This window comes from Arabidopsis lyrata, assembly GCF_000004255.2.
Source record: "Arabidopsis lyrata subsp. lyrata unplaced genomic scaffold ARALYscaffold_2, whole genome shotgun sequence".
NCBI classification, from domain to species: domain Eukaryota; kingdom Viridiplantae; phylum Streptophyta; class Magnoliopsida; order Brassicales; family Brassicaceae; genus Arabidopsis; species Arabidopsis lyrata.
The window spans coordinates 18,445,490-18,472,664 of record NW_003302554.1 but is presented as its reverse complement, the minus strand read 5'-3'; the positions used below and the strand labels follow the sequence as shown (position 1 = coordinate 18,472,664).

The following is a 27,175-nucleotide window of genomic DNA, read 5'->3' as shown; positions in this document are numbered from 1 at the left end:
AAGAAGAGGAAGATGAATATATATACAAACACTAGAAGTCTTGTAAATTTGAAAGTATTTCTGAGTTTTAAAACATTAGAGAGAAAGAGAACAACAACACAGACGACACATTTATAGAAACATGATTACACATGCGCTAACAACTTAAAGATTTACTGAGCCAAAGCACTGGTGTTGTACACAAGAAGAGCTCCTCCGGCAAGAATTCCGGCGAGAGTAACGGCCCAAATTGCCAACCCGGTGACTCCTCCCTTGTACACGTCACCACTCGCTGACCACTCGTTCTCGTTGTAAATAGGACTGCAACCCAAAAATTAAAATCAATCATCTACTACATAATCTATGGTTCTTTCTAATCTAACCATGTTATTAAGATTGTTACTGTATTATTATTCACCTGTATCCATCGACGTTAGCTCCATACTTGTCGACGTATTTGTAAACACCGTATCCCTGCGTTAAACGACATCGTTCAGAGACTCTACCAAAATTATTGAAAAAATATTATTGTAAACGACATCGTTTTTAGGTAGTACTTAGTACTAACCTTGCCCTTTCTGCCGGAGGCGTCGACACCGTCCCTCAAGTCCATGCTACCGTTGATTCCTACACACACATCGATTAACGGAGATAAGCTACACATGAACGGTAAAACGTGTATATATTGTAAAAGTCTGTGTATAATATATGCGAACCAAAGGGCTTGTCGGTCTTGATCTTCTTGACGCCACTGGCGACGATTTTGAATGAGGGACGAGCTCTTGTGAGCGACGGTAATCCTCTAGCCGCCGCCTTCTCCACCGTGAAACCAGCTGGTTTCAATGTCACCGATGAAAGCATCACTGAAGCAGCCATTATTTTCTCACAAGATGATCAAACTCTTCTTCTCACCCAAATGGTGCATGTGTGTGGCTTCAAATATGAGAGGGAGAGGGGAATCCGATAAGTGATTGTGGTTATGACACGTGGCGAATAGTGTGTGGCTTTGGTCTGGATATCTTTCTTACTAACGTTATCTTCAACTGGTTAAGCAGATTCGTCAGATCAGTTTTTTCTTCATTTCATAATGCCACGTACGATTCTCAATACTTTATTTATTATTATTTCATCTGTGACCCCTAGAAGTTTTAGTTTTCCTTAAGACAGCCCCAATAGTTTGTCGCAGACTAGCAATGTCTTCCACGTTGTTAATTGCCCAAGCGGTGAAATGAAACGCAGATTCGTACACCGATCAGCGTTCAGAAACCGCGTTTCTGATCGCTCGCTGCTGTTGACAAACAAGAAAAGTAGATGATGTTGTTTTTCTTTGATGATTAATTATATGTCTGTCTAATGCTACTAATAATGGCTTCTCCATAACTGGAAACATCAACAAACCTGACCATTGTCTAGACAGCAAACAAGTTCTAATCATATTTACTAATAGGAAGTATATAATATGTGATTGTATTGGTTACAAGGATTTGGTCAAAGTTTTCTTTGCATATTCTTCTACTCAAGTCATTAGAAGAAAACAATCAACTACACTATTACTTTATTATAAGATATAACACGAATCAAAGTCGTTTAAATTAATAACTATTGGTTGATCAGTCGATATATTAGTTACACGTCTCAGTCGTGATGAGAAACAAAACTAATAAAATTTAAATGAGAGTGAGTAAGGTTACAAGCTACAGAGTTCATAGATTTTTTTTTTTCCATCTCTATCAGTTTCATAGATTCAGTCTAAATATTACCCACCACAATTTAAATAAATCAAATTATGTCTCACGACTGCTTCTAATGTTAGTAGACCCCAAATAACAAAACAAATGATTATAAGTCAATTGACCTTTTTTAAAAATAACATTGAAATCTTCTAATGCAAATAAATGTACAATTTGCCTATTATTAATTCTGTTTAATTCAGACTGTAAGATAAATTTTGACTGCAATATGAATTGTAGGAGAATAATTTTGATATTAAAACTAATCACGCATCTTTGCTGTATTCACATAATCCCAAAACTACAAGCACGATGTTTGGATAAAGATAACAGAACATACTTAACTAACTAATGTCAAAATCTTTTCAAAACACCCTTTGAAGCAAAAAAAAAACTCACATGTTCAAATCGATATATCACATAATGCCAATTGAAGAATTGAACAGCAATTATTATATAACTTATTGAACAGCAATTTTTTTAATAATCGATAAATCCAAACCGAAAGTTAGATTCATTTTCAATTTTTTAGAACATTAATGCACTAGAAAATGCGTTAACCAAAAATTCCTTATGTTGATAACTAAAAGTCTAAAAGCAATGAGCAATGTGTTACATTAAACAATTTGAAAGATTTGGTTCGGTTAAATCCATTGCTTGGAATCAACAATTACATAATTGAACCGGACTCAACCAAGTCCGGTGTTGGCTTTAATTGTACGTACGAGCAGCCGCAGGAGATTTCACACTCTAGGAAGTAAAGTGGGACCCAGAAGATTATACTACTCCAGTAAGTAAGTTCATTTATTACAACTAATAATGCTAATTAATTCGCCAAAAACCAAAGCTAATTCATAATTAGCAGCGACTTAATTACTGTTGCCTTCTTCTATATGGATTATATCTTGTTGTCTTCTTCTCTCTCTATATACGCGAAACTTTGTCGTCTCTCTCTCCTCGAAGAACTTTTTGAAAGTTTTGTTTTTTTCTCTTTTTCACGAGCTCTTTTAGGGTTTCTCAAGCTTTAATCTTACAATCTACTCTAACTAAAGAAGCCCATTTTCTTAATTTTTGTTTACCACTCTCTCTATTCCTCTCTCCGGGGATATACTTGTCGGTGGTGGTGATTCTCCGACGAAGCTATTCATTCGCCGGAAAATTACTATGGTTAGTGAGGTTTTCTTGGATCCGATCAAAGGATCGGTTTTTAAAAGTGGGAGCTTGATGGGTAATTTAGGGAATGCCTTTGAATGAAGCAAAGACTGGTTTTGTTAATAAAGGGGAAAGAAAAGATTCCTTTTGTTGTTGTTGTTTCAGATATTACGGAGCTTTGCTTTGCCTTTTTGTTTTTTTAATCTGTTGTTTTTGGGGAAACTTGCATGTGAAGGGATTTGCGTTGAACGAATAAGCGTGACCGGATTTTCCTCTTGCCACACTGTGTTGTTGTTGTATATCTTCTCTGTTAAGTTTATGCGGCAAATCTGTTGAATTAAGCTACCGAACCGTGGTGGGAATTTTTATGTGAATTCAAATCATAGGACTCAAAGTCATTCATGGATGAGAAGCAGAGAGATGAGTCTCTTTGGTTCTGTTCTCACGCCTGTCAATCTCTGTTTCTGTCTTTGTGAGCTAACTCGAGCTTGAGCTAGGGCCTAGGGATTGAAGTTGTTGGATTTTGGTGATGGAGGATATTGGTTTGGTTAAGCAAGGTTGGAAATGGATGCAATCTCAGAAACATATGTGCTCCGATGCTTGTTCTGCGATGCGATGCTTTGGGGAGAAGATTGGAGGGCTCGTGGAGCGTCACTGGCCATTGGTGTGTAGTGGATGTGGGAAGCTATTAGGGTTGCTTCGCTTCTCAATTCTTTATTGGAAAGACTGCATTTTTAGGGGTTTCCATTGCAGCGCCAAATTGGGTTCAGCTGCTTTGCTTCTGATAATGTGGAGTTGCTTCCTTAGCTTGACTTCCTTTTCTTGCTTGGTTTATGTTCTCCTCAGTATGGTAATAATGTCTTTTGATTTCTCTCTCTTTGCTGGAATCTTTATTTCTGGATTTTAGATCAAAAAATAGCACTATGTTCCACTCACCAAACTTATGCTGAAACTTATCTAAGATGCGAAATACAGAAAGGCGATAGTTCTTCATCTTTGATGCAATTCCTCACTGATTGTTTTAAGTCTATATTAGCTTTGAGATTTGGTTGATTGAGTTGGGTTTCACCTAATGTTTTGAATTTACTATTGCAGGGAGCTGCTGCAGCTGTTGTTCTGAACTTGGGTTGCACTCCTGGGCTCTTTATTGTAGGACTATTTGGAATTTTGATTTTATGGATGTATGCAAACTTTTGGATCACTGGAACATTGTTTATAGTTGGAGGTAATTTTTGATTTTTTCGCTGATCAGTTGTATTCTTATGCTCTTTACAATACAGCCACTTTAGATTAGTTTGCTGGCTGGGTTGTCTTTCAGGTTATTGGTCAATGAGTATTTTTATGCCTGATCTTTACTATTTACATGATGTTGATTTCTCTGTTTTTGTTTGATTCAGGCTATTTATTCTCCTTAAATCATGCCCGCGTGGTGGTTCTAATGGCGGGCTTATATGCCATGTATTGTGTCAAAGTCAGACTTGGATGGCTTGGTCTTTTCCTCTCAATAAATCTTGCCTTCTTGTCCAACGATATATTAAATTGTCTTCTTCAATGGTGTGACAATCTAAGTGAAAAACCACAACACGAGGAACCAAAGAAACCGAAAGAAACAATCATAGAAGAAGATTATTCAGGGGAATTTGAGTATCCTTCAGTTCCTGTCAATGATGAAACCGAGACAAAGATTCACGAGAATAAGTCGTCTGCTAAACCAACTGCGCCTTCTACTGTTGTTAATACCGTAAAGGAGATTTCTAGTGTCAAAATAGTCAAAATAGAAGAATCAAGTTCAGCTGATGAAATGAAGAGAATACTGAATAGTTTGAATCATTATGAAGCACTGGGGGTCCCTCGGCATAAAATGATCGATGCTGCGGTGCTTAAGAAAGAGTATAGAAAGAAGGTTTATCCTCGTTTCCCATGCTGAGTAGGTTAATGCAATTTCTCTTAAGGTTAATGAAGTGTGTTCTTTATGTTATAGGCAATGTTGGTTCACCCCGATAAAAATATGGGGAGTCCATTGGCAAGTGAATCGTTCAAGAAACTTCAAAGTGCTTACGAGGTAGTCAAATGACTTATATTGTTGTATTTGCATATTTTGATGTTCTTGGTATTTTGATATATAGACATGTAAAGGTTGTATTTTCTTTTTCAGGTTCTTTCTGATTTCGTAAAGAAGAGAGATTACGATGAGCAATTACGAAAAGAAGAATCTAGGACTAGGAGTGTTTGTCAGACATCTCATGCTTCTTCGCATCAGGTTTAATTACGGTCTTTTAGCTTCTCTGTAATATCTTTTGGTGTGTGGTCTCATGTTTTATACATTATTCCTTTTTTGATTTGAAGAGTGGTCCTGATTATCGATCTGAAGAGTCGAGGCGGATACACTGTACAAAGTGTGGTAATTCACACATATGGATATGTACCAATAGGACAAAGGCAAAGGCAAGATGGTGCCAGGTGATGAATCCAACCACTCAGAAACACTTGAAGAATCTTTTTCATGCATTTTTTTGTTATTTCAAAATTCTCTTTCAGATAATCTAATTTGTTAAATGTAGGATTGTGGTCAATATCATCAAGCAAAAGATGGAGATGGATGGGTCGAACTCAAAGGGACATTACCCTTTGAGAGAGCACATAAGGTAAGAAAAAAGCTTCTTTTTTCTTCTCACCTTGTTGATTGTTATAATGAATTTGGTTTTGTCTCAGTATCCTCAGCTCAATCATTTTATTTTTCATGTCCATTAAGATTGAAATACCTCGTGCTTTTGTTTGCGCGGAAAGCAAAATCTTTGACGTCTCAGAATGGGCCATTTGTCAGGTCAGGTCTCTTACCGGTTCCTTTGTGGATTACTTAAATGCGAAGATGATTAGGATACATATTAACATGCATGTTTTGATTTTGATTAAATAGGGAATGGCTTGTAGACCAAACACGCATAGACCAAGCTTTCATGTGAACATGGTTGGGTTAGAAAAGACAACGCAGAGATCAAACTCAAGTAGGTTCCCTTGGGATCTAGATGTGGAGATGATGGATGAGGACGAAGAGGAGTTTGAGCTATGGCTTCAACAAGCTCTTGCTTCAGGTCTCTTCTGCGAAACCTCGAAACGCAGAAAAAGCTGGAGCCCGTTCAAGTTAAGCCAGATGAAAAGCAAGAAGCAATGGCGAAGAACATCCACTTGATTCAATTTGATCGAAACCATAAACAAAATTTTCATATAGCTCACCACGGTGAATCCAAAAGCCTTGAAGATCATATTTTTTTGGGGGGGTCTTTCTCTGTAAATAGTATCTGTGGATTGTTCTTCCAAAAGAAAAAAAAAGAATCTGTGGATTTTTCATTGTGGTAAACAACTTGACAAATTAAAGAAGCTTTTTTTTTTTCTTCTTTTTCGAATCACTGTGTACATTTAAAGACAGTTCATTTGATAAGAAGAAAGCTTAAAAAAGAAATGTTAATGGTTACTAAATTTATAAAGTATGATTTTTTTAATAATTGTCTCCCTTTCAAATACAATGAGAAAATAAAAATGGAAAAATCACTGTCAGCTACACGAATTATACGCCAATACATCACAACACATGCAGACTATTTTAATGTCTCGTTAACTACACGAACTATTAGTATTACATACGGACATCCCCGCACTATCATCGGTTATGTGTGCAACACCATAACTATCATTTTCAGATAATATAAATGTTTTGTTAACTACACGAAGTAATTAAAAAATAAAAAATAACTAAAAAGTAAATATTACACTATTATAAATTATATATATATATATTATAACTTTTAATGCATTATACTTTTTAAGTTAAATTAATTTAACTAATTTAATATTTATTATATTAAATTGTTAAAAATTTAAAATAGTCACTTAGTTAAATTATACATCACTATAGGTTAAATAAAACTATATAATATATCAATGTAAATTATATATACCATAACCATCATTTCCAGATAATATAAATGTATTGTTAACTACACGAAATATTTCCATCATTTTTTTAAAAATAAATTACAAAATGAAAAAATAACTAAAAGTAAATAATACACTATTGTTAATTATATATATGCATTATAATTTTTAAAGTTTAAATTCTACATATGCAGTATCCCTTATAATTTTAAGTTAAATTAATTAACTAATTTTTAATGCACACATATGTTTTATATGAAATTAATTAAACTAAAATTTTAAAAGTGTCACTTAATTAAATTATACATGTTCATTATAGGTTTAAGTTAATTAACAAATTTTTAATGAATACATATATTTTTATGGAACTAGTTTAGTCTTTATTACATTAAAATTTTAAAGTTAGAATAGTTACAATGTACATATATAATTTACATTGATATATTATATAGTTTTATTTAACTTATTAGTTTTAAAAAAAAATTGATTAAAATACTTCGTGTAGTTGACAAAAAAAAGAAATACTTCGTGTAGTTAACAAGACATTTATATTATTTGGAAATGATGGTTATGGTGTTGCACACATAACCGATGATAGTTCGGGGATGTCCGTATGTAATACCAATAGTTCGTGTAGTTAGCGAAAAATTAAAATAGTCTGTATGTGTGGTGATGTGTTAGCGTATAGTTTGTTTAGCTGGCAATGATTTTTCCAATAAAAATTGAGAAATCGAACCCGAATTTACTAAAGTTTTCCCTCCTTGTATGTTAGTGACGAATCAAACACGTCGACCTCCATTAATTTTTTTTGTTTTTTAATTTCCTTCAAAGCTTCGATTTTGACCTTCTGGGTTAATCACGAAAGAGTTTCCTTTTTGGGTAGCCGCCGCAATTTTGCCCGGCAGAGGGAAAAAAAACCCCTAGAATCTGGAATTTTACGACGAAGAGTGATAGAGGTTTGGAAATTTTGGGTATTGAATTTGATTTTTTTTTTTTATCTCGTTCCATCTGGATTCAAAGTAAAAACCCTAACCCTAAAATTCGTGGTCGATTGCTTTACTGTTTTGGTCTATTCTCTCTGTTTTGTTTTCTCTTCGTGTAAACGTTTTTTTCGAGTTTTGGGATTCTGAGTTATTTGAGCTATATATATATATATAGATATCTATCTATATCATCTGTATATGTACACACTTGTAAGTAGAATAGTGAGGAAGAAGGTGATATGAGTAGGCTCTCTTTCCGGCCACGGCCATTGGACATTCATAAGAAGCTTCCCATTTTAAAATCGTTTAAAGACTTTGAAGACGATGAGACACCAACTTCTACCACTAGAAATTCTCAGTTGCTTCGTATAGCTTCCGTCGAGGTTGACAATGAGGTGACTTTCCATTTTTTTTGTCCCTTTCTTCTAACTTGGAATTCTCAATCATTTTAACCATTGTTACTTGCATTATCATTATCATTATCAGGTGGCTCCAGTGCCAAGCAAGAAACCGGCTTCAGAAATACCAACACCTCAATTTGTTATTGTGGATACATATGAAAGGGATTATTCTCCTACTTTTGGTCAGCCTGCTTCTTATCTACGAGCAAGAGGAGGTAACAATTACCACTGCTTTTATTTTGTATTCTTGGCTATGAAGGTTGTTTCTTTGTTATGTGGAGACTATAAGTTTGTTTGTTATGCAGCTCGGTCTGAGCTTGGAGAATTTGTGGAGTATGATCTTGACAATGAGGATGAAGACTGGCTTTATGAGTTTGATAAGGATAAGAAGGAACTTCCACCTGAAAAGTAAAGTAGCCAATCCAACTATCATTATTGTTCTCTTCTTAGATTTTATCACCATCAATTCATCATCATCAGTATTTTTCTGTTATCTTGTAGCTGCATCATGCTGATATTTTAGTTTTGTCTTGTAGCTGAATTAGTTTGCCCTATTCACTAGAAATTGGATTCTGCTAAAATTGCTAAATCCAAACTCTTATTGAAAGAAATTCCAAAAGAAGAATCAATCATTTTGATGAGCAAATGTGTTAAATTGTTTGATACAGGCTTGAGAGCGTTATTTTTAAACTAGAGGTGTTGGATCACAAGACGCGGGAAAGAGCTGGAGTTATTACACCTACTCTCGGTTCTCCGGTTCCTGTGCTTTTGCAGTTTGATGCTGCTGCTGCTGCTGATGTATACCTTTACTTTTATTGTGTTCCATATTCTTTTGGATTATCATATCTCTTGTTCTAAAAGTCTACACTCATTTTAGAAGTCAGTACAGAACATTTCGATGAATATATTTGTCTTCTTATTGCAGGCACTGCATTTACTGTCCATTAATTATGGAATCTTCCAGGCGATCTTCAACTACTGGAAAGAAAAGGTTTGAGACTAAACTTATGTGATTGTTACAAGTTTTCTGGATACAGGTTGCATAGGTTAATGATCTTATTTGACAGGATGAGATACAGATGGTTTAACAGATTATTGGTTCTTGAAACCTATGCATAAACCTTGTGAATGACAAAGCAGTTCCACATACGGAGTACCTTTGGCTGATAATACTAATGCATATGTTTCGTTTTTTATTTTTATATGTGAACTTAGCGCAAAAGATGGCAGAAGCCTATCTTGCGGCGCTTACAGGTTTGTATTCTTATTTCCATCTGAAACGATCAAGGCCTATGTTGGGAAGACATCTTACCTCGATTATTTAGTTAATGTTTTGCTTCATTGTTTGGAACAGCCTCCCCCACCGGTTAATGACACCAATCCCTATAATGTGTTTAGGCCAAGGGAGAAAGTTCACAGACTCCACACACGAAGGGTAGGCTGTCTTTTATATGCGTTTGTGATATTTTTTCTATTCAAATCCAACTGGAGAAAGAAAAATACTGATAAGGCTGTACTTCTTCTTCAGATGCAGAGGAGAGAAAACAATGTGCAGTCATTTGAAAAGCTTCGCCAGGTGAGCAAGGCACCTGAATCTCTTTATGTTTCTTTGTGGGACCAGTATTAATTTCATGAAATCTGAGCAATTTACGTTTACAATGCCTTCTTTTAGTTTCTTTCTGGATAACATTGTTTTATTTTTGCCTGTAAATTATCTGTTAGGGGTTCTTTAAGATTTTCTATTGGATTCTAAATACACGGGATATATTATTATCAGGTTAGACGCAACCTAGGGCAAGCACAGACCATTCTGGAGGCTCTCATTAAGGTGTTCTTTATAACAGTTTTTAGAGTTTATATGACTTGTATATAACTCCATTTCATTTCTCCAAAGTTGCTAATTTGATGTTACCCATTCCGTAGAGAGAAGAGAAGAAGAGGGATGTCATGGACAGTGAGGTTAGCCTTCAGAGAATCCAACTCCAATACAGGGTACTTACTACTACTTCCTCTAAAACTCTGTTAAATATGCTGTCTTTTTATCGCCTTTCCGGGTCTAAAACTTCATCTATGGGTTTGATTTCATAAAAGTTATTATCTATCATAAATAGATCGGATTTTTTTTTGCAGCATGAAACAGAGCTCTTGGAAGATAGCTTGGCTCTGCCTGGATTTCCACCCACTACAACATCATACAAATTTGGCTCAAGCGATGATGAACTGATGGACTCAGATGATCACACCAGTACCCGTGTACGCACAAGACCTGCTGTTATCCCTAATTCTCGTTACACCAACTTAAATCTGAATGCATCTCAACCCGGAGGCATGAAACAAGAAGTTAGAAGACGACAGTCGCAGCACGGATGGCTTCACAGACTGGTAAAATCTTCTCTTACAACACCTGCTCTCTCTTTCTAGTTACTATAATCAATCACTTAAGCAAACCTGTAATGGTTTTGTTCTTTGATCTCCTTAGGATCCTAATGAACCAGTCATGCTGTTCACAAAACCGCTGGTTCCCGATAAACTGGCAGCTGCAGGGATTGTTCCTCCAGCACCGGATTCATCGCCAAGTCGGTTTCAGGGGAGGATTGGGCGTGGTGGCCGAATAATATTCGATAGATGGAATCCTTTGATGCAATCTCACATTAATTGCGGAAACTCTTATTACATTGCGCCAAATCACCGATCTACCAACTTCAATTGAGATATTTCACAAATCTTTGTTTGTAAAGAGTTTGCGAAAAAGTGAATGCAATAACGATTCTCTGCTAAAAAAAAGTTTTAGCACTTTGTACTCATTTACTCTGGATATTGTTTGTGTAATCTGTTATTTTTCGGTTAAGGGAATAATCTAGTAAACTAGATTGTTACCCGCGGTAAACCGCGGATTAATTATTTGATTTTTTTTGTCTTTTTATAAATTGATGAATTTGTTGTATATAATATTTTTTGTTGTACATTGCGAGTTACATGCGTTGTAACTAAAAATGAAAATTTTAAGTTGTATTTGTTTTGTTTTGTGTTTAAAATTGTATAATTGTATTTTGATTTGTTAATCCCAGGATTTCACCCGTGATATATTATCCCGTATTAATATCAATCCAAATCCGACCCGTCCCACCATATAATCATGTCCCATAAAATTAAACATCATTTTGTTATTTCTTTTAATAACACTTTTATTTAAAAGACATATAATTCGAGTCAATTTAAAAGTTTGCTTTCAAATAGTTTCTATAATATATATATATATATATATATATATATATTTTTCAAATTAGTGTGTGTTTTTAGACCAACCCGTAAAAATATTTTTAAAATGTATATTAAAATACTAAATAATTGTATTTCGATTTGTTAATTTTAAGATTTCACCGTGGTATATTGTCCCGTTTTAGATAATTGTAGAAATTAAGAAAATATTTGAATGACTCAATTCCGGGTCAGAGTAAAAAAAAAATACGACCTGATTAAACGCGCAAATTTGTTTTTCAAAAATGTTAATATAGATTGTACACATACTTTTTTCTTCATCGATTGAGTAATATGTCCGTTTTAAAAAATTTGAATCATAGCATATGCAGAAAAAATCGAATTTTTTTATTAAGTATATATATTTTATAATAGTTCAAAATAATATAAATATAAGATCATATAAAAGTGAAATGAGAATCATATATTTATGTTTTAATTAGGTAGAGAGGTTTTAGGAAATTAGTTCAAATTTGTTATATTAGCATTAAATAATCATATTTGATTTCTATATCTATAAAAATTGTAGAGAATATGCCATAAATAAAGAGTTTAGGTATAGTAATTAGTTGAGAAAATATATATTTTTTAGATTTTATTGATTAATTTTCGTTTTTTAATTTTGTCAAAAATAAGGAAAGATCCGATTGAAGATTTCTGGATCAAAATTAAACAAAATTTGACCCGAATAGGAACCCCAAAAAGTGTTGCAAAAATGTATAGTAGATTTATAAAATCCGGTTCTGTCGACCGTTTAGAAAACCAGTAACTATTGTACCAGGGACCAAATTGTAATAATATCTTTAACTCAGGACAAAATAGAATTTTAGGGCTCAATTGAACAAAAAAAAATCATCGGACGATTCAGTTTTGGTCATCAATCGCAGTGAAGAAGGAAGGAAGGGAGGACCCTAAATCAAATCAATGGCATCGATTTTGGCTCGCAGGTCACTGAATACTCTCCGTGCTCGACATCTCGTATGAATCTCTTTCGCTCTTGTGTCCTTTACTTTCTGAATGCCTAGAATGCAGTTTTGGGAGTTTTAAGAAGATTTTATATAGCTGATCGATGAATTCATGTAGGGAGATATGATCATGGTTCAATCTTCGTTTTTCTTATGGTTTCCTTATTCTTCGAATGTCGATTATCTTTAATTCCTGTGTTATAAAAGCAAGCGTTTTTTTTTGTTTTTTGTTCATTAGCTTGCTATGGTGTGTATGTTATGGAGACCTCTCTTATTTATTACTTCTCGACATTGATAGGTTTTGTCAGGGCAAGCTTTGCAGGGTTCTCATCTTTCTAGACTGCAGTCCCGTGGTATATCTTATGGCAGCAACAAAGGTATACATTTTCTGCTCTTGTTTCCTTGGTGAATCTACCCCCCTTTCCAACTTGTATTACGACGATTCTGATTCATATATGAATTATGGTTTGCCTATCTAATATTCAGATGATGAAGAAGCAGAGCAACTTTCTAAGGAAATCTCCAAGGACTGGAATACTGGTACCCCTTATATATGATCTAGACACTTTTTTTATTGTTCTCCTTTCTTCTTTTCTCGTGCTTCTTTCTTCTCCGAGTATTAGGGATTCCTGATATTTTGCAATTTTTAGTCTTTGAACGGAGCATAAACACCCTCTTTCTCACTGAAATGGTCCGCGGTTTGTCGCTGACCCTCAAGTACTTCTTTGATCCCAAAGTTACTGTGAGTGACATCTTTCCCAGTCTTCCAAACTTAGATTGAAAGAAATCTCTATGTTACTGAAGCTCTACTTTACTTTGTATGCAGATCAATTATCCATTTGAGAAGGGTCCACTGAGCCCTCGCTTCCGTGGTGAACATGCTCTTCGCAGATATCCTACCGGGGAAGAACGCTGCATTGCCTGCAAACTCTGTGAAGCTGTGAGTTTTGAGATCTATATGAATCCTTAATTTAATTTAATGTTCTCGTTGTTATCAAAGCTCTTGTGTAAGCCATCTCAGGACAATGGGTACGCATGCATCTATTGAACAAGGTTGTTAATCCATTATGCTGTGTAAAACTGGTTGTTCTGATATGGGCCATAGCTCAGGATCATAGGTCGATGCATACAGAATTCAGCATCCTAGTAATTAGGAAAATTATTTGAGTATGAGTAAGATCTACTGTTGAGTCGCTAGAGTTCTGATGAAATGATCTGTTGAAAGTGTAAAATGTTCACCTCGGAATGTGATTCTTGTGAGAGATACTTGCCTTTTTCATCAGGTATGTCCAGCTCAAGCAATCACAATAGAGGCAGAGGAGAGGGAAGATGGAAGCCGCAGAACCACTAGGTCATAATCCCTTTAGTTCTCATTTATCAACCATATGCTTTCCTTTTTACCCTCTCATGATGATTTAAGCTGTCGTACAGGTATGATATCGACATGACAAAATGCATCTACTGTGGTTTCTGCCAAGAAGCTTGCCCCGTTGATGCAATCGTCGAAGGACCTAACTTTGAATTCGCAACTGAGACACACGAGGTCTGTTTATCACATTTTCTAGATCTAACAAATTTTGAGGCATGCTTATTGAACTTTTTGTTATATTCCCTTTTATAGGAACTTCTCTATGACAAAGAAAAGCTTCTTGAGAATGGAGATCGATGGGAGACTGAGATCGCTGAGAATCTGAGGTCGGAGAGTCTCTACCGCTGAACCATTATACAACACAGTCTTTGCTTCAAGTTTTTTTTCCCGGGAAAACATTGTCGTTGCTTCTGTTAGAAATAAAGATGAGATCATATGCGTGTGAAAAACTCTTTTGTGCTGTGTAATTGAATTGTTTGTAACCGAGCTGAGTTTGATTTTCGGTTCAATGAGTTCCGGTTTAAGTGTTTTCGGTTTGGAGAAAGAGCATTTAATTTGGTCAAAGACAAAAACAGATAAACTCCGTAAACTATAAGGGTAAAGCTGTAAATTAAGAAATATTTGATCGAACGGACAAGATCAAGTCTGTTTTTTTGACGGCGGACGGACAGGATCATCATATGGGTAGTTTATCCTAATCTGTCCGATCTAAACATAATGCTGGTCGAAATTTTCATTTATTTGCCTTTTGGTTGCGCCAATTATCGTATTCAGACAACAAAATTAATATTTTAATGTGTATTTTTTTTTGGGTTACTATTTTAGAAAAACAACGAATCCCTAGAAAGGAAAGAAAAAAAAATCAAAATCCCCAAATCGAGCGAGTCCAAAGAAAAATCCCCAATTCGACGAGCCCAGAAAAATCCCCCGATTAGGGAAAACCTGAATTCGTTCGCTTTTGATTATCCGTCTTCTTTCAGGGATTTGTTGACCTGCTTGATCCTAATTTCTAACCTCGCTTTTGGTTTGAGTTCACACGTGCCGCATCGGCTGTTCACCGACTTTGTTTCCATTGTGCAGAATCCAATCATCGTAAAATCACTAGCAACCGGTTGGTCTCCGTGAACTTCTCTCTGGGTTCTGCTCTTTCCTGCCAAATTTTACTCCTTTGTGTGTCAATTCAAAATTTGGGGGTGAATTTTTAGGGTTTATCTTTTTGTTCAATTTTGGTAATTCCTTGGGGTTTAATTACTTCCTTAGCTGATCTCAGTTTCTTGATACCAATACTATCCCACTGGATTGAGATTAATTGTGTCAATTTCAGTACTCTGATTATTCCAAGTTATTTCGCAGGACAGTCTAAGGTGCTCTAATCAGGAGATGAAATTTGGATACGTTGACTTCTGGAGGAGAGGAAAGTTATGCACTGTTTGTTACTGTTAGTTACCAGAAGAACTAGGACAAGGCGACGGAGACTGAAGAGATAACTATGAATGTTCAGGCTCACATGTCGGGACAGATATCTGGCCAGGTTCCAAACCAAGGGACCATGTCCCAGCAAAATGGGAACTCCCAAATGCAGAATTTAGTTGGTGGTGGTGCAGCTCCTGCTGGTGCTGGTTTAGGACCTTCACGTGTTTCTCCCGTTGACAATGACATCTTGAAACTTCGGCAGGCCATGCGAATCAGGATGTAAGCCTTTGCTTTTCTTCAAGCTTTAGACTTTTGGTGTCTTCCCACCATTTTCTTGCTCTTGTTATACAGCTATTTATTTTCGATTGGATGGAATCTCTCCCACTTTATCGCTAATCAAATCCGTGTATTTCTGTTCTTTCTTTTCAGTTTCAATATCTTACAGCAAAAACAACCATCTCCAGCTGATGAAGCATCAAAAGCAAAATATATGGATGTTGCTAGACGCTTAGAAGAGGGGCTGTTTAAAATTGCTAACACAAAGGTATTTAATCTACTTAAGAAAAGGATAGGCATGCTATTGGTATTTAAATGTTGCCACTAGATCCAGCTTGTTGGCTAATTTTCTTACTTGAAATATTTCTTTGAATTGTAGGAAGATTACGTGAACCAGTCAACCCTTGAACCTCGGCTGGCAAGTCTAATCAAAGGCAGGCAGTTAAATAACTACAATCAGCGACACGCTAATTCTTCTTCGGTTGGAACAATGATACCTACTCCAGGATTACAACACAGTGGGGGGAATCCTAATTTGATGATTACTTCCTCAGTAGATGCTACAATGGCTGGAAGTAATAACATCACAACTAGTGCTATGAACACTGGAAACCTGCTAAATCCTGGTGGCATGCTCGGAGGTTCTTTCACTACAACTATAAATTACGGCCATAAAATTGTCTGCACATATTTTTTCTGAACACCCTTACTTCTCTTTGCAGGTAACCTATCTAATGGATACCAGCATTCATCGAGTAACTTTGGTCTTGGTTCTGGAGGGAACATGTCATCCATGAGCTCCCAGAGAAATACTGGCCAGATGATGCCTACCCCTGGATTTGTCAACAGTAGTACAAATAACAACAGCAATAATGGCCAGTCTTACTTGAGTGTTGAAGCTTCCAACAATAATGGTGGATTTTCTGCTGCTCCCATGATGGTACCTCAGACTCAGCAGCAGCAGCAACAGCAACAGCAACTGAGGCAAGATATTGGTGGCCAAAATAGTCGTATGCTGCAAAACCATGGAAGTCAAATGGGTGTTGGCCTTAGACCTGGAATGCAACAAAAAATGTCTAATGTGTCTAACAGCTCCATAAATGGTGGTGTTGGAATGAATGCAAAAAGCGTAGATTCAGGTACATCGTACTCTAATCCTACCAGAAATTCACAGCAGGCTTATGATAACCTTCAGCGTTCAGGAATGCAGGGTAAAGTCTTTATTTCCCATCTCTTTTCTGCTTGTTTTGTTTCATATGGTTTCTAACCTCTTTTCGTTGTGTCTATCCATCAGAATTTTTTAATTTTAATGTTATTTTACCGTTTCAGGTGAAGGATATGGCACAAACAACTCTGACCCATTCGGATCGGGAAATTTGTATGGTGCTGTAACATCTGTTGGGATGATGACAAATACTCAGAATGCCAATACAGCAAGTTTCCAGTCTGTGTCTAGAAGTAGCTCTTCTTTGGTAAGCAATCAGTGGAATTCACTTAGCATGCAGCAAAGTGCACCATTGAAACATCAATCTATTTTTCAATATGAGAATACAGATTTGTAATCTTCTTTAGTACATTTTTTTGCAGCCACATCAACAGCCGCAGTTTCAGCAACAGCCTAATCGGTTTCAGCAACAACCTAATCAATTTCACCAACAGCAGCAGCAGTTTCTTCATCAACAGCAATTGAAGCAGCAAAGCCAGCAGCAACAGAGATTTATAAGTCACGATGCTTTTGGGCAAAATAACGTGGCTTCTGACATGGTTACTCACGTTAAACATGAACCTGGAATGGAGAACCCTAGCGAGTCTATCCACTCCCAAACTCCTGAGCAATTTCAGCTTTCTCAGTTTCAGAATCAATACCAGAACAATGCAGAAGACCGTCATGGAGGTTCTCAGATTCTCCCTGTCACTAGTCAGAGTGATATGTGCACATCAGTTCCTCAAAATAGCCAACAGATACAGCAGATGTTGCACCCGCAGAGTATGGCTTCAGACTCTATCAACGGTTTTAGCAACCTCTCTGTTGGAGTGAAAACAGAATCTGGGATGCATGGTCACTGGCAATCTCAGTCACAGGAACATACTCAAATGTCTAATAGTATGTCGAACGAACGGCACATCCAGGAGGATTTCCGTCAAAGAATGTCTGGAACGGATGAAGCTCAGCCCAATAATATGTCTGGAGGCTCCATCATAGGTCAAAATCGTGTCTCCACTACATCAGAATCCCTTAATCCCCAAAATCCTACTACTACCACTTGTAGATATGGAAACGGAAACCGGGATCCGAGATTCAGAAATCAACAGAAATGGCTCCTCTTTCTACGCCATTCTCGCAACTGCAAAGCGCCTGAAGGGAAGTGTCCCGACCGAAATTGTGTTACGGTTCAGAAGCTTTGGAAACACATGGACAGTTGTGCTGCACCTCAATGTTCATATCCTCGTTGCCGCCCCACAAAGACGTTGATTAATCACCATCGAAATTGTAAGGAATCTAACTGCCCTGTCTGTATTCCTGTGAAGGCCTACCTACAGCAACAGGCAAATGCACGGTCCCTTGCTCGTTTAAAAAATGAAACCGATGCAGCCAGGTCAGTGAATGGTGGAGGAATATCAAGTGATACTGTACAGACCTCCGCTGGAGCAATATCTTGTGCTTCGCCTGGTGCTGCTATTTCAGATCATTTGCAACCTTCATTAAAACGGTTGAAGGTGGAGCAGTCTTCTCAACCTGTGGATGTTGAGACAGAAAGCAGTAAGAGCTCAGTTGTTTCCGTAACAGAAGCACAATCATCTCAGTACGTTGAAAGAAAAGATCATAAGCACAGTGACGTACGTGCACCTTCAAAGTATTTTGAAGTGAAAGCTGAGGTTTCTGATGTTTCTGTCCAGACACGACCCGGATTCAAAGAGACAAAAATTGGAATTACTGAAAATATTCCCAAGCAAAGGCCTGTCAGTCAACCTGATAAACAAGATTTGTCTGATGTCTCACCTAGGCTAGAGAATACCAAAGTGGAGAAAGAACCTGAATCACTTAAGAAAGAAAATCTGGCAGAGTCTACTGAACATACATCAAAATCTGGAAAACCAGAGATAAAGGGTGTTTCATTAACTGAATTGTTCACTCCTGAACAAGTGAGAGAACATATCCGTGGTCTCCGTCAGTGGGTTGGCCAGGTTTGTGATTTTTGTAACTTTTGATGTTTGCACAATAATGTGATTAATTAGTAGTAATCTCTTTATATGCAGCTTGTTTGATTAGTTTTCCTGTTTTACATGTACTAGATGACTCATCTGCAGTTTGAGGCTTGATAGAGCTATTGCCTTAAACATATTTTTCCATATTTATTCTAAATAATTATTTGATTTATGTACATCTGTTGTTTTTCATGTGCTTGCAGAGTAAAGCCAAAGCTGAAAAGAATCAGGCAATGGAGCATTCAATGAGTGAGAATTCCTGCCAACTATGTGCAGTGGAGAAGCTTACCTTTGAGCCACCACCTATTTATTGTACCCCTTGTGGTGCTCGCATCAAGAGAAATGCTATGTATTACACCGTAGGAGCTGGTGACACTCGTCATTACTTTTGTATTCCATGTTATAATGAATCCCGTGGGGACAATATACTCGCCGAAGGGACGCCTATACCTAAGGCAAGACTCGAGAAAAAGAAAAATGATGAAGAGACTGAAGAATGGGTAAAAGGCTATCCACTCTGTAGACTTGTTTTGTGTTTGTTTTCCCATCTTTGTATGGTTTTTTACTTCATGCTATATTTCGTTTCTCTGTATGATTTTTGCAGTGGGTTCAATGTGATAAATGTGAGGCGTGGCAGCATCAGATATGTGCTTTATTTAATGGGCGAAGGAATGACGGAGGGCAGGCTGAGTATACCTGCCCATATTGCTTTATAGCAGAAGTGGAGGAAAGTAAGAGGAAGCCTTTACCTCAGAGTGCTGTTCTTGGAGCTAAAGACCTACCGAGAACAATTCTCAGTGACCATATAGAGCAGCGGTTGTTTAAGAGGCTGAAGCAGGAAAGAACAGAGAGAGCCAGGGCTCAAGGAAAAAGTTATGATGAGGTAATTTAATGGTGGAGTTTGTTAAGGTTTATGTCTTTCATTTATTTTCACATCTGTAAGCTCTTTTTTTTTTTTTTTTTTTCTATTTGTTTGCTCTAGTGATTCTTTGTTAGAAACAGTAAATTGAAGCTGACATTGTTTTTTCTTTGACTTGATACGGACAGATTCCCACTGCCGAGTCCCTTGTGATTAGAGTTGTTTCATCTGTTGACAAGAAGCTGGAAGTCAAACCTCGATTTCTTGAAATTTTTCGGGAGGATAGTTACCCAACAGAATTTGCATACAAGTCCAAGGTAAGAATGATCAAGGCGCATTGTTACTGTATTTCCTGCATATATGTGTTATTTTCCGGAATTCCTCTCTTAGAATTATCCTTCTCACTCTCCATGCCTTTTTATTTTTCCAGGTAGTTCTGTTGTTTCAAAAGATTGAAGGTGTAGAAGTATGCTTATTTGGGATGTACGTCCAAGAATTCGGTTCTGAATGCGCATTTCCCAATCAACGCCGAGTATATCTCTCGTATTTGGATTCAGTCAAGTACTTCAGACCCGAGGTTAGATCTTATAACGGAGAAGCTCTGCGTACTTTTGTTTACCACGAAATTCTGGTAAGTGCTGGTCTTCTGAAACCTTCTAACCAATATCTGTGCTTTTTTCTTTCTATACTGTATGGAGGATCTAAGAGCATAATTTGATCCTGTTTATAGATCGGCTACCTAGAATACTGTAAGTTGCGTGGTTTCACGAGCTGCTACATATGGGCTTGTCCGCCGCTGAAGGGCGAGGACTATATCTTATATTGTCATCCAGAAATTCAGAAGACGCCAAAATCTGATAAACTACGAGAGTGGTCAGTTCATTTACCTTTTTGGGATGAACTTCGTAAATTTTCATATGAAAAAGTCATTTACATCATCCAACTGCCCATGTTGTTTATTCGTAGGTACTTAGCAATGTTGAGAAAAGCTTCAAAGGAGGGCATTGTTGCAGAAACTATAAATCTATATGACCATTTTTTTATGCAAACTGGTGAATGTAGAGCTAAGGTTACAGCAGCTAGGCTCCCGTATTTTGATGGTGACTACTGGCCAGGTGCAGCGGAGGATCTTATATACCAAATGAGTCAAGAAGAAGATGGAAGAAAGGGAAATAAGAAAGGAATGCTCAAGAAAACCATTACCAAAAGGGCTTTAAAAGCTTCTGGTCAGACTGATCTATCTGGGAATGCGTCCAAGGATCTGCTGCTAATGCATAAAGTAATATTTTCGTTATGCATATTGCCTCCTTGTTGTATATATTTTTTTCTCATTTGTTTTGTTTTGTTTTTCTTGTTAACCATATTCACCTGTTTTACCTATTCCTAGCTCGGTGAGACCATTCACCCGATGAAGGAGGACTTTATCATGGTCCACTTGCAGCCTTCTTGCACTCATTGCTGCATACTGATGGTATCTGGTAATCGTTGGGTCTGCAGCCAGTGCAAACACTTCCAGATATGTGACAAGTAAGAATTCTTTCTTTGTCTTCTTGCTCTTTGATTATATAATCCCTTCTTTGTTGTATTGCACATAAGATTATGTAGAAATCTCGACAGATACATCTGTTGGATGGGCTATGTCTCCTTGTTACTGATTAAGTTCCTCTTGGAATCTAAAATGTTAATCCTTCTTTTTAGGTGTTACGAGGCTGAGCAGAGACGTGAAGACAGGGAAAGGCATCCTGTTAATTTTAAGGATAAACATGCGTTGTATCCCGTGAGTTACATTTTCTTGTTGAGGATAGTGTCCTTTAGCTTTGTCTATTGTCAGTTTTGTGAATGTTGGTGGTATTGATATCGCAGGTTGAGATTATGGATATTCCTGCAGATACGAGAGATAAAGATGAAATACTCGAAAGCGAGTTTTTCGACACTAGGCAAGCATTTCTGAGTCTTTGTCAAGGGAACCATTATCAGTATGACACGTTGAGGCGGGCAAAACATTCGTCCATGATGGTCCTTTATCATCTACATAACCCAACCGCTCCTGCCTTTGTCACAACCTGCAATGCGTGTCATCTTGACATTGAAACTGGTCAAGGCTGGCGCTGTGAAGTATGTCCAGACTACGATGTGTGCAATTCCTGTTACAGTAGAGATGGTGGAGTTAATCATCCTCACAAGTTGACTAATCATCCATCTTTAGCTGATCAAAATGCTCAAAACAAAGAAGCAAGGCAGTTGCGAGTCTTGCAGGTATAATATTATTACAATGTTCCTTTCTAAAGCTGTTGGTGCTTCTCTCTTGGTCCTGAAATTTCTATGAAAATAATAACTTTTTTTTTTTTTTCTTCTTTTGGATTTGCAGCTTAGGAAAATGCTTGATCTTCTGGTACATGCATCACAATGTCGTTCGCCACATTGTCAATATCCTAATTGCCGGAAAGTGAAGGGGCTGTTCCGACATGGTATACAGTGCAAAGTACGCGCTTCGGGAGGGTGTGTTCTATGCAAGAAAATGTGGTATCTCCTGCAACTCCATGCTCGGGCCTGCAAGGAATCCGAGTGCCATGTACCTCGTTGCAGGTAAACATACCTCATGAAATTACATCAAACAGTTATTGGTCCATGTGATTTCGTGATGATGATCATTAATGAACATCTCTCTCACTCTGTTCAGGGACCTGAAGGAACATCTGAGAAGATTACAGCAGCAATCAGATTCACGGCGAAGAGCAGCTGTAATGGAAATGATGAGACAAAGAGCTGCAGAAGTCGCTGGGGGCTCAGGTTAATAGAAAGTTGTACATTTAGAAAAATCAATTCAAGTTGCAAAAACCTTCATCCTTGTGCCGAAGGTAACAAACAACAAAGATGTAGAGCCAAAAATCTTCATACGCATTTTGGTGGAAGGAGGAGAAGAAGAGCCAGTTAGAGAGAGACTGATTGTGAAACTAGCGTAGGTTCGTAATTAACAGTCACGGGTCAGGGAATAACACGCGAGCTTAAAACCAAAGAAGATTTATCAGTTTGAAGAAGAAGAAGAAAAAGAGCAAAGCCAGACTTCTTCGCAGATCAGAGATTCAGGTTTGATTATGGGTGACCTTCTGATTTCTATACATACACACGCACACACTTGCTCTCACTTTTTTTTGGTAATTTATTGTATTTTTGTAAAATTGCCACTTCTGATTTGGGAGTGGCAAGTGTAAAATACGTTAACGTGGTTTTCTTTTGTAAGCATAGTAAGATAGAGAGAGACTAGTCGTCTTTAGATTCTCTTCCACTCTCTTTTATTTTGAAAATTGTATTCACACTTTCAATCATAAATAATTTAGTTCTTCGATTAGATTTTTTAAAGGCGCATGTTTTTGATTGGAGTTACTGTGATAATTGAGGAAAGGTTTCGAGAGGAGGAGACGAATCTTAATGCCACGTAAGCAGGAGATTCGTGGAGTTAGAGAAGTATCTAAATTCCAAGCCACCAGAAACTGACACGTGACCAAACAAGATAAGAGTCTTGCATTTTCTTGATGAAACAAGACAGAGAGAAGAATCTTAATGAGAAAACCAGTAAAAAAAGTAATATGATAATACATTGTCCGTCTTCTTCTTCTCTCTATCGCACGAATTTGTTATACAAGAGAGGTGGTCGATCTTATCAGTGTCAGAGCCGCTTGGCTACTAGATCAGCGGCGGTTCGTATATCCACGGCGACGATCGGGACCATAGCGGCGGCGGCGGTTATGATGGCTGCTGTGTCTGTAGCTTCTGCAGAGCTTCCTCCGCCGCCGCCGCAAGACGGAGAAACGTTATCGAACATACCGCAAACGCTGTCAGGCGAAGACTGTAAGAAACAGAGGATTCAACGACCAAAATCCAAAAACGCAGAGAAATGTACAGTCAAATGCGTCAACACTTGCATTCGCAGCGGAGACGGAGAAGGACCGATCAATATCAGAAGGTATCTCTCTCCCTCTCTCTCTCTCTCTCTCTCTCTCTCTCTCTCTCTCTCTCTCTCTCTCTCTCTCTCTCATTCTTCATCACTGATGTTTTCTCTCTTGTAATTTATAGGCCATTAGTGGTATTCAAGCAAGGATTTCGTAGCCGTAATTACTGGTAACATAATAATAGATTAAAAGGTTGTTGCTTTCTTATTCTTGAAGCTGATTCTTTGTTTGTAATTGTAGCTTAGTGGAATGTTCCGATATTTGCAATTTGATCGGAGATGGTGACTATGGTCCCTGAAGAAACAGAGGAGAAACAAAAATAACTGATTCAGAATGATTTTTTTTTTTTTTTATAAAGAAGATTCAAACACGATGATATATAGTCTCAGAATAAACGATACACAGGTTTCAGAGATTTGGTTGGCATATCGATCGAATCCAAGTGACTGTGTCTTGTTTCTTCGTGACGCGGCAAAACACGTTGGGCTTTATAAGTTTTTTTTTTAATTATCTAATTGATAAATCAAGGCCCAATAGGTGGTATTTTGGCCCAACGTTAAACTAATGAGCTAACTAACATACTATCGTAGACCAAGACCAGCGTGTTTTTTCTTCCCGTTTGAATATAGGGAAATTGTTAAAAATATCCTTTTTGGTGTGCCTCTTTTTAAAAATGCATCTTTTAAATGTCTATTTTCAAAAATGCCTCTTTTTAAATCTGAAATTTTTATAAAGTTTTATTAGGTTTATAAGATACTTATGGATTGTAACTACTACTTGAAGACTCGATCCAAGTATTTATAAGGTTTTACAAGGTGTTTTTAAAGGTTTTACAAGTTATTTTAAAGGATTTTTAAGGGTTTTCAAATGTTTTACAAGATATTTTAAAGGTTTATAAAGATATTTAAAATGCATTTATAAGGTATTTATAAAGTATTTATAAGATTTTAGATACATAGAAATGTAGTTTGTGTATATTTTAATAATATTACATACATATTTGGGTAAATCTTATATTTTTAAGAGCATTTTTTATAAGGTTTTAAAAAAGGGGTATTTTTGAAAAGTGGCATTTTTGCAAAAGCCCCTTGAATATATCTTTTTCATTTCTTTTCTCAACATATTAATTTATAATTATCGACTTTATTAATGATTCTTTTTCTGCACGAACTAATACGTCTTGTTTGAAAAATCGTTCGGCGCTAGTCGGACGTTCGATATGGGCTTAACGATTAATCGGATTAAAATCGGATATTAATCGGGGATTAATTTTAGGATTATTTTAATATTTTCAAAATATATTAATCTAATATTGTTTTCAAAATTGCAGTAAATATATAAAAATATATTTTTGAGATAAATTTTTATGATTTTTATTAAAAATTTATGATTTTTATTAAAATTTGAACATAAGTTATTGTAAAACATCACAAATCTCAATTCAAATGATTGAATAACAAAAATAAAAAGTTTTTTTTATATACTTGGAATCTGAAAATAATTGGAATATGTAAGATTAGGCGGGGAGTAATCGGATTAGGCGGCAAGTAATCGGATTAGGCGGAGAGTAATCGGGTAACTGATTTTTTTAGGAGATTAGTCATTAATCGAGGCGGATATGGTAGGCATAGTGATTAAGCGGGAAATAATCGAGTTAGACGGAGATTTTAAGAACATGGGACCAATACTAGCACTTTTATGTCTTAATTAGAAGATCGCATTCTTACTGTACACGACAGTTTTGTACTCGTATACATTTACCGATAATAAGTAAACTAATAATTTTTTCCGAAGAAAAATTGTTGGTTTTCTAAGACTAAGATAAATGCTAGTGGTTTGTAACTTAAGTTTAATTAAAATAAATGCTACTTTGCAACTTAAGTTTAAAATAAATGTTATTTGGCCAAGTTTTTTATTAAATAATCTACGGTTCAACCAATTTGACCAACTGATCAAAAAATGGGAAAACAATATATGATGTTTTTTGGTTTCGTTACAAAAACACTACTATGAATCAATAAAGAGCTAGTCTTTTTTATTTTAGAATTTGGATGTTTCACTCCATTAATGATGATATAGTTTTATTATGGACTCACTTTGATATGAATGCTGCGTATCTAAAAACAGATAAATTCATAGACATGTCATCCACGACCATGATCATTTGTTACAATTTCTTGGTCTTCTATCTATTAATCTATCAGATTCTAAATGACGTGTTAGGAAACAGTACCAATTTAAGAGTACTAATTTAGTTTTTTTTTTCGGACCAATAGAGTGATTTTCCGGTGATCACGTCACGTTAATGCCTTGATTTATATTATTCAAGGCATTAACTAATTAACCACAATACGTCGAGATCACGTCCGAATTAACGTCACATGACATTAGGCTCCTTTCCCCTTTTTTCGTGTTATTCTTATGTTAATTAATTAGCATTTTCAGAAAATATCTACACGTCTAGTTTCCTGTGAATCTCTGTTGACAACTTGCCAGTTGCCACTTGCCACCAAACAATTCGAGGTGTTTATATGATCTAATGATCATAATTATTAACGTACAATGCGTAGTTAATAAATATGTTGTTGTTTAATGTATCATAATATTTCCTTTTATTCGTATATTTATTTACAAAGAAATGGTCATCGTTTGCCCATTATTAGAAAAAGGGTCATCGTCTAGACTAGACCAAGTTAACTATTCACTAACACATAATATTATCCTTTGTTGACATACATTGATACACACAACTTTATGGTATAGACGACTTAATTAAAATTAGAATATATAGAATTATGATAGACACAATGCAACCACCATAGAAGCAGTCAGTTGGAACGTGGAAATATATATAGCATTTAGATTAGGATAATTCAATCCAATATATTATATACATAGTGGTGGATCAACGAATTTAAATTATTGAGATATAAAATATATAGTTGAATAAGTGAATTATATTAGATCATAATAATAAAATATATTTCATAGAAGTTCTAAGTATGCGTGAATTGAAAAGTGACAGTGTGTGAGAAACAAACAATTTTGTTTTTAATAGATGAAAAGTATTTAGTGTGGTCGATGCACGGAAAAGAAAAAAAGACTATCACGCGTCGTCCAACCTTAATTCACATAGAAAATCATATAATTGGGACTTACTAGTAAAGAGAAATTTGACTTCTTTAACTTCTATAGTAAATGAGTTTACTAGTCAATTTTTCCAAAAAAAGAGAAGAGATTTACTAACCTACAATAAATTTATATCATAGAACTTACTCTAAAGAGTTATTACAAAAAAAAAAAAAAAAAAAAAAAATTAGAGATCCAATTCGAAGACACGCTCACTGGAGAAAGCAAATCAAGATTTTTTTTCTTTCTCTTTTTAGGGTTTTGCTCTACAGAGAAGAAGAGAGAAAAGAAAAGTGAGGGGAAATCCAAAAGTTTTGATATGCTTTTGATTAATTAATATTTGTGATTAATTTTTGTAAAGTTAAAATAAAATGGAAATTTCGTTAATATAAAATAAAAATCGGGTTGTTTTACAAAACATGTAAGTCATTTTAGTTATACCTTTCTAAACAGAGTCCTTCTAATTATTTTACATAAGATATTGGTCATTTATATTAAATATGTTTTTCTTTTTTTGGTTATTGTAAAAATACTAGAAAAAACACTGAATTTTTTTGGTTGACAATATATT

The 27,175-nt window shown here is 36.1% G+C and overlaps 6 protein-coding genes across 8 annotated transcripts; 5 read left to right on the top strand and 1 right to left on the bottom strand.

Annotated features, from left to right (window-relative positions):
- Positions 1-3: 3 nt before the first annotated feature.
- LOC9325292 (photosystem II 10 kDa polypeptide, chloroplastic) lies at positions 4-969 on the bottom strand. Its single transcript, XM_002887719.2, has 4 exons — positions 696-969; positions 548-606; positions 398-453; positions 4-300 (listed from the first exon to the last, which is right to left on the bottom strand). Exons 1-4 carry the CDS (start codon positions 853-855, stop codon positions 153-155), a joined length of 423 nt encoding a protein of 140 aa, XP_002887765.2. The 5' UTR covers positions 856-969; the 3' UTR covers positions 4-152.
- Positions 970-2,529: 1,560 nt separating this feature from the next.
- Positions 2,530-6,258, top strand: LOC9325291. Of its 2 annotated transcripts, XM_021035695.1 has the most exons (9): positions 2,530-3,711; positions 3,957-4,086; positions 4,259-4,764; positions 4,843-4,923; positions 5,017-5,121; positions 5,208-5,321; positions 5,423-5,506; positions 5,614-5,685; positions 5,779-6,258. In XM_021035695.1, the coding sequence occupies exons 1-9, from the start codon at positions 3,391-3,393 to the stop codon at positions 6,049-6,051; spliced, it is 1,686 nt and encodes a 561-aa protein (XP_020891354.1). In that variant the 5' UTR covers positions 2,530-3,390; the 3' UTR covers positions 6,052-6,258. The 2 variants fall into 2 exon arrangements, with proteins under 2 accessions (XP_020891354.1, XP_020891355.1); XM_021035696.1 differs by lacking the exon at positions 5,779-6,258 and having other exon boundaries at positions 2,605-3,711; positions 5,574-5,649.
- Positions 6,259-7,536: 1,278 nt separating this feature from the next.
- On the top strand, positions 7,537-11,079 carry LOC9325290. 2 transcript variants are annotated; one of them, XM_021035947.1, is made up of 12 exons: positions 7,537-8,172; positions 8,264-8,393; positions 8,484-8,586; positions 8,847-8,976; positions 9,101-9,169; positions 9,394-9,432; positions 9,533-9,613; positions 9,707-9,754; positions 9,956-10,006; positions 10,102-10,170; positions 10,309-10,560; positions 10,658-11,079. In XM_021035947.1, the coding sequence occupies exons 1-12, from the start codon at positions 8,017-8,019 to the stop codon at positions 10,886-10,888; spliced, it is 1,359 nt and encodes a 452-aa protein (XP_020891606.1). In that variant the 5' UTR covers positions 7,537-8,016; the 3' UTR covers positions 10,889-11,079. The 2 variants fall into 2 exon arrangements, with proteins under 2 accessions (XP_020891606.1, XP_020891607.1); XM_021035948.1 differs by having other exon boundaries at positions 7,538-8,172; positions 9,104-9,169.
- A 1,192-nt stretch (positions 11,080-12,271) lies between these two features.
- Positions 12,272-14,314, top strand: LOC9325289 (NADH dehydrogenase [ubiquinone] iron-sulfur protein 8-A, mitochondrial). Its single transcript, XM_002889180.2, has 8 exons — positions 12,272-12,414; positions 12,700-12,778; positions 12,888-12,941; positions 13,052-13,143; positions 13,228-13,341; positions 13,685-13,752; positions 13,833-13,944; positions 14,023-14,314. Exons 1-8 carry the CDS (start codon positions 12,361-12,363, stop codon positions 14,116-14,118), a joined length of 669 nt encoding a protein of 222 aa, XP_002889226.1. The 5' UTR covers positions 12,272-12,360; the 3' UTR covers positions 14,119-14,314.
- A 276-nt stretch (positions 14,315-14,590) lies between these two features.
- Positions 14,591-22,874, top strand: LOC9325288 (histone acetyltransferase HAC1). Its single transcript, XM_021035796.1, has 18 exons — positions 14,591-14,881; positions 15,124-15,462; positions 15,613-15,727; positions 15,839-16,100; positions 16,182-16,670; positions 16,789-16,931; positions 17,047-18,645; positions 18,870-19,166; positions 19,271-19,549; positions 19,714-19,842; positions 19,956-20,156; positions 20,256-20,398; positions 20,492-20,804; positions 20,913-21,052; positions 21,224-21,302; positions 21,389-21,781; positions 21,894-22,111; positions 22,206-22,874. Exons 2-18 carry the CDS (start codon positions 15,260-15,262, stop codon positions 22,318-22,320), a joined length of 5,118 nt encoding a protein of 1,705 aa, XP_020891455.1. The 5' UTR covers positions 14,591-14,881; positions 15,124-15,259; the 3' UTR covers positions 22,321-22,874.
- Positions 22,875-22,938: 64 nt separating this feature from the next.
- On the top strand, positions 22,939-23,969 carry LOC110231055. The gene is made up of 3 exons (XM_021035797.1): positions 22,939-23,489; positions 23,600-23,644; positions 23,716-23,969. Exons 1-3 carry the CDS (start codon positions 23,059-23,061, stop codon positions 23,771-23,773), a joined length of 534 nt encoding a protein of 177 aa, XP_020891456.1. The 5' UTR covers positions 22,939-23,058; the 3' UTR covers positions 23,774-23,969.
- Positions 23,970-27,175: the final 3,206 nt, after the last annotated feature.